The 14,278-nt window shown below is 38.1% G+C and overlaps 1 protein-coding gene across 4 annotated transcripts in view; it reads right to left on the reverse strand.

Moving 5' to 3' along the window:
• gdpd5b (glycerophosphodiester phosphodiesterase domain containing 5b) overlaps positions 1 to 14,278 on the reverse strand; it is a 42,855-nt gene that overhangs the window by 15,461 nt on the left and 13,116 nt on the right. For all 4 annotated transcript variants that reach the window (XR_013972376.1, XR_013972377.1, XR_013972378.1 and 1 more), the window contains exons 2-3: positions 10,610 to 10,783; positions 963 to 1,066 (exon numbers count right to left, since the gene is read on the reverse strand). Coding sequence is in view for 1 of the 4 variants with exons in the window: in XM_080888124.1 (XP_080744250.1) it covers positions 963 to 1,066; positions 10,610 to 10,726 (221 nt within the window). In the remaining 3 variants the exon portion in view is untranslated. The remainder of the gene's footprint in view (positions 1 to 962; positions 1,067 to 10,609; positions 10,784 to 14,278) is intronic.

Consider the following 14,278-nt stretch of genomic DNA (forward strand, 5'->3'; position numbering starts at 1 on the left):
TGGAAGCAACGGATGATAATAAGAGGAAAAGGTGACATTGTTGCAGAGATCCCTGAGAGGAGAACAGAGAGAGGAGAGGGAGGGGAAAGTTTTCATCTGAAATCATGTGATGTCTGCATACTCTTTAGAGATTTTGCACTAAAATGGAAACATCAGTGTCGCTAATCAGTTAACATTGCCTTGCATTTAGTATCTTAAAAGGCTCAGTTTCCACAGACATTGATTAAACCCATTCCTCAACCATAAACACAGGAGGCCTTCACTGAATTTTTCTTTTAGTCTAGGATTAAACCGTAGTGTCTGCTCTGTGAGAAGATGTAAGTGGTTGTCCCAAAAAACAGTAGTGGGTTAACAAATACAAATGTATATTGTCAAATATACATTTGTTCGATTAAATGTGGCCCAGGACTGAGTGGTGTACAAAACAGGAAGTTGATGGGTGAGGACCTCTGTGACGTAATGGTGTAATCTGCACAGGGTTGGGTGGTCTCTGTTCAGATTAATAATGCCTTGATTATACTCCGTTGCAGACACGGACAGCTGAAGAGTCGAGTGGTCGTTCCTATTTGACTTCTTTGAAGTTTGTGGCCTTTGGTGCATGTGTAGTTGGTGCATTGTAGAATAAATTATTCGCAGACAAGACTGCATAGTCACAAAATGCTAAAATAAATAAATAAAAACCCCAAAAAAACCCAAACAAAAAACAAAAACAAGCAGGCAGATGTCCCTACAGACCCTTGCGCTCACTGCTTTTCACTGATTGTGAAATGTACGTCAGTCAGATCCGAGCGGACCATAGCTGATTGAAGGTGCTGGAAGTATAATTGAGGCTTCTGGCAGAAAACAGGTTAAACTGATTGTTTACAAAAACAACAAGCCAACAAGTAAGGGTTGAATGTGTTTACAGCCAAAACTATATGCTGGCAGCCTCTGACAACACACAGGGGCACTTTTGTACTCACCAGTTGAACTCGCTGTAGTCATTATGTGCCTCCCACCAGAAGTAGAACCAGACAAGCAGGAGACAGAAGGTAAGGAGGAGGATCAGGGACCACAGAAGCTCCCACTGCACACACAGACACACAAACAATTATTTATGTGGCTCCTCCATATTTAATTATAACAGACTTGAGAAGATGACTTAAGTCCTTTTGACAATAATAAAAACAACTGAATTACAAACAATCTGCTGAATTCTACACACAGTAATAGAGACACTCTGTATAAATTATTGGATAGACAGTCACAATTTAAGTACCACAGGAGAGACCAGCAGAGTTCATAATAAGTTAACTTTTCCTAAACTTACCTGAGCACATGGCACCAAACTGACCCGAGTATTCCCTTATACACTTTGCTCATTAGCAAGGAACAGCTTTTAATAAAGTTTGTATGCAAGCTGACTAATTACTGTCCTCATCTCCATGCACTTTGGCACTATGGCAAATATTAAATGGGCTAAATCTTCACAGAGACAGAAAGAGACCCTGAGGACATGCATAAGAGGTGATGAGCACACAGGCATTTCCATCGTTCTCAGCAAACTTTAAATACATCTACGGTTGTGCTATTATCCAGACAAAAACCTTCTGACCTTTTCTTAAAGCAAAGAAGCTTGATTTAAGAAAAGCTCATTGTGCCCTGATGAACTAAGCATCAGCAATGATTGCTCACAAACCCTTAGGTAACGCACACAAAGCTGATTGAATAAACCCCGTGGGCTAAAGAGTAATGCGACTTTAAATGATTTGATACCAGTGACATGCAGTGAGTTTTGTGGAAATCATACACACCGTTTGATCACAGTTATATAAAAAGTCAGAGTTTTGTGTAATCTGGACCAATTGCATGATACACATTTACTAAGAAAATCGACTTTTCAAACCTGCTCCTGGGTCAGAAACAAGTGTCTGTAACTGTAGTGCAACTGTAGTAAATGTGTGGTGAGTCTATAGGAAGTCTGAGACGGTCAGCCAAATATCTGCATGAAGTTTAAAGATGTTGCTTATAGAATCTGGTATGTATAAAAATTATATCCAACTAATAAAATAACTGATTAATAAAAGAAAACTGTTTTTACTAGTTTAAGCTTCTTTATTTGTTGTATTTGTTTATCTTCTGTAAGTAAATTTATATTTGAAGAGCCACTTTGAGTTCCCAGAAACCATTTATGAATATTTTATAACAATAATTAATCTTTAAAAAATGAAAGAATAGACAAAAACAAAACAGATGAATGTATCCTTGCTTTTGGCCTAAACATCAAAAAACATAAGTATAAAAAAAACTTGTGAGCTTTATGTGGGTTGTAGTGTTAAGATAAAGTCACTTGGTTAAATAGCCTAAGCAGCTAAAATGCACCACTGCTGAGTGCTGAGGATCAGATCATTATCACCTCAACCAGCTGATGTAAGGCAGTATGCCTGACCTGCTTTTATCAGCTCTCATTTTCAAGGTGTGTGGGTGGGTTGGTTTTTTTTTTCCTCTCTCGTTCTTTTTTTTTAATATTCAAAGCTTTCCAAAAGCTGGAGCTAAAGGTTTGTGGATCATGAATAAGCTTTTCAGCTTAAAATGATGTTAAACACAGCATCTAAATGCCATACTTTGACCTCAAACTAGTTTTAAGAGCTTCCTTAAATTTCAGCATGCCGATCATATTCAGACTCTTATGAAATTCCTGATGGAACATGTTATTTCACTAACAAAAAAAAACACTACAATAATAATGAATAAATAAGCCTCTCAAAAACACTCAGTTATTTTCTGAAAAACAACTACTGCTTAGCTTCCACTGCAAAATAACAAACATTTACCTGGATCCTTCCTAACATTCAGATAACAGCTCAGCGTGGTTACAAAGAGGTTACACTGATCTCTGTGGGAGGAAGAGCTGTGTGTGACAGGCAGGTCTGGCCCGGGTTCCCATGGCCCTTAATGACTACCTGGAGACACCTGGGAGAGCCGACCTTGAGAGGAGCCATTGTTTGGCCTGCCCCCCCTCTCATTAAATGCTCCACCTTCTCCTTTTCTTTGGATGAACCTGAGAGAGCTGCTATGATGCACAAAGTCTTTACTACTAATACGGAATGAATATGAATATGGCACACAAGGAATCAAACAAGACAACCACAAGTCAAGAAGAAAATTCTTAAAAAGATCATCTTGTTGGGTCTGTTAGTCCGTCTTCCTGTTTCCCAGCTCACTCAGCAGCAGAGCTCATTCAGTCAAAGATGACTTGACCTGCCCTCGTAACGTCACATTACCATTCTGCACAGCTGGCTTTTTATCCGGGCAAAAGAACACATGACACAGACCAACAGCGGGCCAACGGAAATCTATGAAAATTCAAAGCAGCTCTGGGAAACAGTGTTTGAAAAGCACTCCAACACTTCTCCAGGCTTTATTATGACAACATTTCCAAGTAGAGTGCTAAGTTGTTTGACTCTTTAGGAAATCACAAGAGCATATTCTCCTGAGGAAGACCAGTTATGTAATCAAACTTAGAATCTAAGTTATGCTTATTTATCTTATATGTATAATCTTGGCTGTGTCTGTGTCTGAAATGACCATATTAAAAGGACAACATGTATGATGCAGTCCATACTGCATAATGAACTAAATCAAATGCATTTCTGAAATGTTGAATAAAAAGTGCAAATATTTGAAAAGCTTGGAAGTGGCAGAGCTAACTGCTAAAAATAGAAGGATCAAATGGATCAAGGAAAATATTGCTGCAGCATATAAACACTCATGTTAAAACCTTAAAAGGATACATTCCAGAAAATCCTCTGCTTGCACTTTGTTCACAAAACTCTGCAAGTAGTGGAGACAAATGCCATAACAAGCTTTTACCTACAATGTTGATATGCTGCTTCTACAAAGCATCGACATCCCTTCAAGTCACATAAAGCATTCATCATTTATGAAATGGTACTGTACTTTATGCTCTGTCAAAAAATATATATATACAGGCTGCCTAAGAAAACATTAAATAGTGTCAAAATAATAATATTTGTGATTCTCTATTGCACTCAAGAAAACGACACCAGTGAATTCATATCTGGAAAAGTCAGGTATGGAGCACAAACCGTATGTGGTGTGGAAAAATATACCTTTTGCTCTTTTTCCAAGACAGCTGAAAGCAGAGAAAACATTGCTGTTTTAAATTAAAAAGCTGCACAAAGACTTACTTATGGGGCCAAGGGCTGTGAACAACCCCTGCACAGGATAAAATAAAAGTAATAAAAAGGAAGTCTAAACAAATTTATATGAGTTACTCTTCCCCACCTCCTTCTTCAGCAGCATTTTATTTTTAACTGCTCACAGCAGGGCCAATACAGTGGATTATTACTGCAGCAGCCAACAATATATTAAATAAAGCCTACTGGATTGTTCCTCTGTCTGCAGTAATGTTCTTTTGAATTTTATGGTTTAAAAACAACTCAAAATGTCAGCTCGAATTCAGTGTCTTCCCCTTGTTGCAGCTTAGTAAATATTCCCATTAGAGTGCAGCTAAAGGCATTTGGAATGTTAAGTGGGAATGAATCAACCTAACTCAACCCAACACTTACTGCAGACATAAATAAGGGGTGAAAAAAAATCCACAAAAACAACAGCAAAGAATCTCAAGAAAGCAAATTCAGCAAATGGTCATGCCCATGGGTTCCATACTTTCAGGCAGAAATTGAATTTGCATTAAAAGGAATCCTTATATTATGAATCCACTTTAGAGCTTGTAAATTTGGATGGACTACCACAAAAGGTCTTTAATTCCCAAACTGTTGATGTGTTACTTTTGTTAGACCCCTGGAATCAAAGTTGAAGGTCTACAGTGAAATCACTCCTTGACCGCATCATTTCGAATCCACTGTGGTAGCTTTTGTGGAGATTTGCTAGCTCCTTCCAGTTGGTACTTTGTGACAGATAATTGGTTCTCAGTCAAATTTAAAGCAAGGAAATCAGGTAAATACTGAACATCATCATATCTAACAAGACGGCACAATCAAGGTATCAGTGGGTAATATGCTACCTATAGCGGTTACAGAGGTTTTGATCTTTTGTCCTTCTTTTCACTGTAAGGGTGACTGCTAACTGCCAATATGGCTGATTCAATCTGTTCTGTGTTCTCCAACAATGCCTCAATATGCCAGACTGGATCGAGTCTACACAGTTTCACACTCAAGATGGTAACTATTTATACCCATGAGCTGTTCTACAACAACACTTGGACAGGGTTGCACAGAAGAAAACACGTGATGTGTGATTATTATACAGAACTGCAAATGGCCTATTGTGTATACTTTCATTTGCATCTGATTTGTAAGTGTAGCCAAGACAGAACTAGGATGTTAAGTTCTGTAGGATGGATAAAATAAATTCACCCATGGAAACGTGTCATCCTGTGGATTCACAAGTCAAGTTGTGTAACTGTGGCCCATCCTGCATAACAACAGCAGTAACAGCAAAGATGTTAATTTCTTCAAGTTGTTCATTTTCATTTCATTTGTCAAATTTTAATTAAGATTTGACAAAACAAGTATTTGAGATCACAATCTAATGTAATCCCTAAAAATTTAATAAATACGAGGAGATGTACCAAAATAACTAACACAAGTTAAAAACTAATTTTGATAATTTGTGACATTAAAATAAATACTGTACAAACACAGAGTGCACACTGTGAGACAGACTGAACTACACATTCTCACAGACTACATCTTAAATTGACCGAGCTACAAAAAGAAAGACACATTTAAATAATTATTGTGAAAGTAACACAGTCAAAATTCATCATCTTGTCCAAATCTGCTTTGATCACTGAACCTGCTCCTCTGCTCCTCTGTCTGCAGCTTCACCTCCTCAGGCCGGGAACATTTTTGGCTGCTGTGCTCTGATTTCACTCTATTTGCTCAGATTATTTCTGGTGTTAATGACGACTTCTCTTAAGTACACATTTACATTACAGATTGATTAAAAAAAAAAGAAAAAAGCTAATCCAACTGCCCAATGGTGGAATGTCACAACTTTAATAGTCTTTTGTTTTTTTATGCTTTGGATATATTGCATATTGTGTCACCAAATGTATTCAACAGATATCAGATTTATTTACTTCCTAGACATTGGTCAGGCTCTGCAAGAAACAATTAAATGATACATTTAATTAGACACGGCAGCTTGACACAGTATGCTGCAATTAAACATGCCAACACTGCAGGATGCTGCTTAATTTCCTTCTGCTACCACAGATCAATACAGGCAGAAAAAACCCCCAAAAAACCCTTTTCCTGTAAACTCCAACCTAACATGCTCCGCTCTCCTTGCCTCCATCTTCACTGGACATAACACCTCAGTCACTTGTCACATTCCTGAGCAGATCCAGTTAAGTCTCTGACATTTCACACAAGCCGAGTAAGCATTTTAAAATGCAGCTATATTACCAGCCTGCCAATAGCATGAGTGGGAAAAATAATTCAAGGCCACATTACTACTTTTATCATAAAAAACAAAAGAAAAAAAAAACTAATTCCATACACAAGATTCAGTTCAAGTAATTTTGCATATATGAGAAATGTACACACAGCCAGCATTTCTTCCTGAAACATGAAGTACACCCATCTCAACCCTGTAGATCAGTAAACTCTCGGTCAAATGTTCAAACATGTTTCCAACCATAGGAAGGTCTGGATAGGAGACCATGTAAAAAAAAAAAAAAAAAAAAATCCTAAAAAAAACAAAGAATGCACTTCAATTACATGCTGATTGATTTAAAATCCTCTGTGTACAGAAGCAGATATACACTATGTGTCACTGTCCAATAGCTCTAACTTTAGACATTTACTAGATGTTACTTGTTTGAAGGAGGCCACACATTTTAGAATTTGTTGAAAAGTCACTGTTTGGATTACAGGGGTGAGGACGCACACACTGGGAAGAAGTTCAGGGATTTTCTAATCAAAGCAGATAAAGTAAGTATGTTAGCAGAGTTGCGGTACTTTGTTTCACTTCCTTAACAATAATAATTTGCGTCTGCCATAAAAAGAAAAAGAGAAAAAAAAGACTGTAAATGCAGAGGAAAAAAAGATATCTGCAAAATGTTCATGTCCAAGGCAACAGTCCAGAACAGAAATACACTGCACATATATTTAATCCAACAAGTGCGTAGGAGACGGACAAACCGGTCCAATGCAGCAAACAGACTAATGTTAAATGTCTAGTCTGTCAAATCACTGGTCCAAAAACTAAAACTCGTAAAAATAAGCTGCTGTTCATCAGTTCCAAAGAAAAGGAACAACTGTTATAATCTAATAATGTTCAGTCTTCAAATATCTTCCCTTTTTATCTGCTAGCACAAAAATTCAATGTTGCAGAGCAGCAATCGCTTCAAGTAACTGCTAGCTCTAGCTCCTGTCCAGTATTTCACAAGCCAGGGCAAATGTAGACCACAAGATTACCAAAGCTTTGCTTCTATTTTTGAAGCCTTTGTCCCACTGAATTGTAAAGACTGGCTAGATGGAAATACTTTCAATTATTACTGAGAGGCCAGATCGGCTTGCACTGTGTGACGTTGGCAGTCTTCCTACAAAGCACCTTGAACAGACAGGAGGCAGCGTCACTAAGGTAGCCAGTCAACCCGAACGACTCATTAGAGTGAACAAAGATGAAAAAGGGAGAGAAACTACACAACCCACTTGTGGATTATAAACGGGTCTATAGTTGTTGCTTGCTTGTCAAGCTCCTGTGATTCGCTGAGGTCCAGTTACACATACCTGACACCAGCTCCAAGTCGCAGTTTGCCTACAGAGATCAGTGAAGGTGCAGTTTTTTATGAAATCACCACATTGTAAACTAAGAAACATTCTCTATGGAAATCAAAAGTAATTTTTTTCCAGTATCAGCACTGACAATTTTAAATATTAAATGAATCCAAATGAATTAAAATAGACTGAAGGGTCCATTTTTGCACTGGAGACAAGATAAGTGCTACCCAGCACCACAGGTTCAAAACAAAGGATGAGCACCTTGGGGGAGTGGGGGTGCTGACTTGGTAACATTTATTCATTTGTGCTTGTAACAGGAAACAGAGCTACACTGTGTCCAGGTCCCTCCAAACAGGAGGAAAAAATGAGGTCCAGTGTATTCCATTTATGAAATGCAGGTAAATATACCCTTTTTGCCTTGCTGTGTTATTTCTGTGTGTTTACTTATACACCTAAACAGGTTTATATAGGTAATTTGCTCACATCAGTGTGTGTGTGTGTGTGTGTGTGTGTCTCCGCTTGTGCCCTTTGTTTCTGCCAGTTTAGAGTATATTATATGGGCATAAATAAATGAATGTAAACAAAGACATGTGCTGTGTGTTTGAGTCTGTTGGAGCAACATAACCCAAGTGTCCTTCCAAAATAGCAGAAAGAAAGGTCACCTTATGCAATACTTTTGGCATCCAGCTAATATTAATGGTGCTGCAATTTTATAAAAATGAGCCAAATGAGCCTTCAAAATTAAATTGTTTAAAATGTTTTTTTCCCCATTTGGTGGTAATAATTACAAATGACTTGGACCCCAAGGTCTGCTGACCTGTCAGTGATAAATGAGACCCTTCTACAGAATGCTTGCAGGGTTTTCTTTACGTGACAAGTTTGAAGTTCAATAATAACAACACGCGCACAAAATCTAAATCAACCTTTTTTAAAATTTAAAAAAAAAAAAAGAAGAAAAAAAAAGGGTGCAGAGTGTATGTGATGACATACAGGTAGAAACAATGGAGTATTATAACTTCAAGCTTGACCATAGAAAGCTCAAGGTTATTGAATGAGGGAGAAGCCAGCAAGGACATAATATGGTCACATGTATTTTTCTTAGTATGTAAATTAGGGTATTTGGAGATCATGGTGTGGATATAAAAGCACACCTCTTTGGAAGAATAAGAACAGTTTTATAGGATTTGTGCATTTTTTCAGTAGTATATTCAACAGAAAATGTAAAAACTCCTACACATCCAACTTGTTATTCAGGGCTGTGAGGAAAAAAGAAAGAAAGAAAAAACCCACACCACATTACTGTAGCAATACAATAATAATAGCTTTTAAACTTAGCAATTAAACTTTAAGGAGAAATGCCAACTTTTTAATAAAGATGCTACTCTTAAAAATGTAGGTTGAAGGTCACTGGAAGATCTATAAAAAAGCCAAGTAAGTGAGTTTAATTACTAAGCAATAAATAACAGAAAGCCTTGTTTGTGGAAAGGGAGTGAAATTCTCTAAGGACTGTGGGAAACTGACCTTGGTAAAATAAATTGCGCACAGAACAAGATGATCGGATCTCATTCATCCACAACTGTGCGCTGGCACACGTGAGTGCGTGAACAGCTTCAAATTCTCTTGTAACAAAGAATGAGAGCAGGGACAGCACTGACTCCATTTCCTACTGATGTCCTTCTTGTACACAGTGTTATGTAAATCTATACACTAATCCAGTTTCTATACAAACAAAAGCTCTGTTAGAATGAAAAAAAAAAAAAAAAAAAAAAAAAAATCAGGTCAGTCAAATGTCATTCTTTCAATTAACAGACTGGCTGCTAGTGTCGTTAGTATGCATCTCTAAAACAATTAGACAAACCTGAGAATACACTGTAAATAAACAGGTCGCAATTGCTGTGATGGTGTCATTCTATGATCTGTATGGGTTTGAATGCAGGCTATCCCAAAAACTGCAAATTTTTCCTTTCACTTTAATTTCAGTGTAACCTGACTTTTTATAGTCAAAAGAACCTGTGTGAGCAGCAACTCTGTAATAAAATTAGGAAAAAACTGAACTGAATCTGACAACAAAGCCTTTAATTCATGTAGCGTGCTCCTGTCTCAGAGGTTTCCCTAAAGTGTATTAGGAATGTTATGAATGATAACTCTGACTATGTTACATTTAATAGAAAAAATATGGTTCCCAGTCACATCAGCAGAGTTTTGGTTATGTCAGTCTCGCGTTGTTGGTATGCAGCAGCCCATCTTAACACTCTGAAACAGGTAACGTCAGCTGAATTGTCAGTGCTTAGCTAGCAAACAAAGGTAGTGGATGACAGTCTCTGGGGGTTGCAGCAGTCAAACAGAATCAACCTACTGTGACATTACTGTAATATTTGTTGCTCCAGCTAGGCCAACATAACGACCATGAAGTCAGCCTCTGGGGGCTTCTGCCCAAGTTGTTTCCATTCTTGGCATACAGCAGCTGACTTGCCCCCCACACAATATAAGCAGAGTTGCTAAGTAGTGCAATAAACACTCGGCACCAGATTGACAGTGGACAGTGAAGGTAATGTCAAATAAACCTTGGTTTGCGTGGTACTCGCCAGGTAGGTTGTCCCAATCAACTTCGGAAAGTATTCACGCTTCTATGGATTTATTTTGTCCAAGTTTTATGCAGTTTCTTTACATAATCCCACACTGACAAAGTGATGGTGACTACAAATGATTTTTTTAATCCCTTTTTGTTGTTGAACTATGTGCTATGGTACAGTGTGAGGCATTACTCTTTTACAGAAAGGAACTCATGGATAGCAATATGTACTGTACAGAAATGGTAAGGTTTCTGCATTGTTTAATAAGGGGCCTCTCACCTTGGTGGTGTCATCATGGGAGCGTTGATAGCGTTTCCATCTGCAACCATAGATCCCAGTGATGCATGACAAACAAAGCTGGCGCTCATAGACTTGGAGGGGTTGGTGTTTCACCATGCTCCTTCAGTCAGTCCGGCTTCCAGAGCTCTAACATCCCACTGGCTGCGAAGGATCCTGTGAGAAATTACAAACAGCGTTAATATTGAAGCAAACAACGCAGCAACAAATTGTTGAAACCACAAAGGCTGTGTTTGACAACCCATGGAACAAATGGAGTAACATGTCTGGCACTTTAATAGAAAACACATGCTGCCTTGAAAAGCTCGTCCTGATAAAAAGCACAGCTTCAAATTAAGACCTTGTGCATGTTTCCAATGACAACTGGGACTGCTAGCAGCTTTTCATCAATATGATCAAGGAAAAAAACATGGCAAAGAACATTGGTAAAGTGATTATCTATTGAACATCACATGACCAAGAACATGAATATATCACCCACTTATAATAGGTCTGGGACAAGACAGCGTGCAGGAACCACCTCTCCCATTAATCAGGCCAATACGAGGAAATGCAAAAGCAATACCAACAAGTGTACGTGTAATAATACAACTGTGACATTTTAGCAAAAACCTTTCAACCTCTGGGAAACTTTAAAAAGGTCAAAATGTCAACTAAAACTCCAGGTAAAGCAACATGATTGTCCTCACTACCACTTTATTTATTTTTTAATAATGTGCAGGGGGTCTCTGCATCATTTGGCACCTTATCTGAAAGTCTTACACTGCCAGCACTCACTATTAATAAGGCTACAAACCATGGTGGAGTAGCAAGGCACATTATACTTCAGAAGAAAAAAAAAGTCTTGATTTTCCTTTCATCCTTGTCTGATGTCGTTTTAGTAAACATGGTAGGCAAGACTAGTCTGTGTTATGTGTGAATAACTAGAGTTATGAGTAATCCTCACCAATAAGCCTGCTGCTGATTCAGCATAAAGACTTTGTAATCAGCTATAATAACAATAATGATATTACAGCGGTGCGGACTGTTATCACAAGTTTACCTCACTCTCCAGGGACACGATGGAGCCCGTTGTGCTGCAGCTGCAAAACACACATCAACCAAATCTGGGGTTGAAAGTGCAACTTTGTGTTTTCAAAGCAGCAAATGATGCATATATAATGGCAGGGTGAACAAGCCGTGTCGATGAGAGGCAAACAAACATGAATAAGAGGCTACAGCAAGATGCAGACTTGCTTCAAGCTAGTTATATTCCTTTTTCCTTGCAGCGGTTGCTAGTGTGTAGCGTACTTGCATCTGATGTTTCAAATGCAAGTACATGCAGTAATTCTGCACTCTTCCTGCTGTAATCAGGCTGTCTCAGTCTCTGGACAGCTGCTCATTAGCATCTACAGCATGGGCCACGTTTCCTGTTATTAGCGAAACTGCTCTGAAAAGGGTGGGCTAGACCCAGGCAATAATGAATCTAGCTCACCCCAGCAGGACCGCAAAGACAGTCAGTCAGTGTGTTATAAATGATTTGTGGGTTAAAATGAAAAGTGTTAAATGTAACTTCTCCAATGCAGCAGCTTTGTTTACAAGCCTTTTGTATAAGTATTATATCTTAACAAGCCAAACATTTTTTCATAAGAAAAAAAAAAAAATCTGTACTCTTACAGGACAGTTAGTCATGCTAAAGGTTATCGACTGTCTGAAGATCTGTACTTGTCAAATTCATTGCTTGTACTGTGTTGAAGAAATGAAAATCAATTCACTGATACTTGCACAGTTAATATAATTACTCAATGACTGATATAAAATTATTGCTGTCAAATAAAACCAGGCACAGAGATCACATGATTACAAAGACTCACTTCTTGTGTCCAACACAATGCACAGGTGTGTTCATTAATCACCTTATACTGCACCAGTATATTGGCCAAAATCAAACTACTTTGTAGCCAGCCTCTCTGCTGCAAAGCAGCCTAAGGGATTTAGACCTTGATCAGACTGAGCACTATTTCATGCTGCCATGGCCATTATAAGTGACATTTCTTCTCAAACCATGTCTGCCAAGTTGAAAGAGATCAGAGCCTTGTAAGGACATGATTAGGAGCATAATTACGGAAAAATATCTACAAATCTGCCAAAACACTAATGGCATAAAAATCCTCATTTTGAGGCAGCAAAGAGTTTGACATGTTTGATCATGACATTAAAAAAAAGAAAGTGAATTGCCACCTGCCTGCACATTAAAGCCAATGTGTTGTCATCAGGGGTGCAGCAGAAATGTTAACAGAGAGCCAGAGAGAATACTTGCTATTCTGGCCAGATTCTGGAGGGGTGTACATACAGATAATGTGGCCTTAACGTAAGACGTTTGGCTTCTTCGTGGACCCTCACACAATCTTCACTTGACCACTTGCTACTCTGCGTCATCCTGTGTGTGCGCACAAATACATTGAATTGAAACTGAAAAATGTCTCAGGTTCTTTTACTGGCACGACACACAACACATCAAGTCTGTTTATAAACAAACAAAAGGGTCCTAATTGATAAGCAGTTTTGAAACAAACATTTTCTGTTGAAACATGCAGCCCTAAAAAAAAAAAAAAAAAAAAAAATAAAAAAAAAAATAAAAAAAAAATAAAAAAAAATAGTAGTGAGAGAGAATGCAAATTGGATTATGTCCCATTGTGTGATACACATGAGAAAGGAACCTCTCACATGCTTCAACTCACTGCCCAAACACTTTCTAAAGTTGATGTGGAAAAATAGCAGTAGTAAGCAGCTTTAGCTGAAATCAGGCACAGTGTAGATTGGTCAAAATGACTAAAAAAAAAAAAAAAAAAAAAAAAAAGGCATCAAAATCAAAATTCAGCTCAGCTCTTCAGTGAGGAAAACACACGCACACACTTTTGACATCTTCAAAATGTTAGCTGGGGATTGTAACAAAAACCCACAGCGGTTTGGAGTTTCAGTTCAGTTAGTGGAATTACACAGTTCAAGCGCCAAAGACTCAAAACAAACAAATGATTTTAATTAATATTTTTTTAAATGAACAGAAGTCAAACAATTCGAGATTCTGAAAAGAGCTGCTTTTCACATTTCTGCTGCCGACACTGGAACAAAAAACAAATATGGATTTATGTTTGGGCTTGTCGACCAAGCCTTTAAGACAGGAAAACAAATGTGAAGCTGACACAGCAAAGTTTGGTGTGATCACAAAGGCAAACTAAAAAACACTTTCAGCACTGTCATGCCATCTCTTTGTTGACATAATGTTCCAACCGGTTGCCACAGAAACCCCTCCATGTTGTTACAGGAAAGGCTGATGTCATAACTTGTTTACCCCCAAAAGCTTCCATTCATGAAAGTGTTACATCCACTTGTACTCTCAAAGTCAAAAAAATATTACACGCCATAACTACTTTAGTTGAGATAAACATCAAACGGGCCTTTAGAATTCCACCTATTTGATGAATGATATCATCGTAAGTAGATGGAGCAGCACCGAGAGCACAGATTTGTCACCTTAAAATGGAAGGCTTATGCATTTTTCATTTTGGGGTTAAATACCCCCATCGCTCATCTCCTCAAGCCTGAATAAAAGAAAGAAATGCTCCCCCATTAATCCCTTTATCAGCATAATGTCTAAGCAAAAACTCATCA

The sequence above is a fragment of the Rhamphochromis sp. 'chilingali' genome (genome assembly GCF_963969265.1).
Source record: "Rhamphochromis sp. 'chilingali' genome assembly, chromosome: 8".
Taxonomy (NCBI): Eukaryota; Metazoa; Chordata; class Actinopteri; order Cichliformes; family Cichlidae; genus Rhamphochromis; species Rhamphochromis sp. 'chilingali'.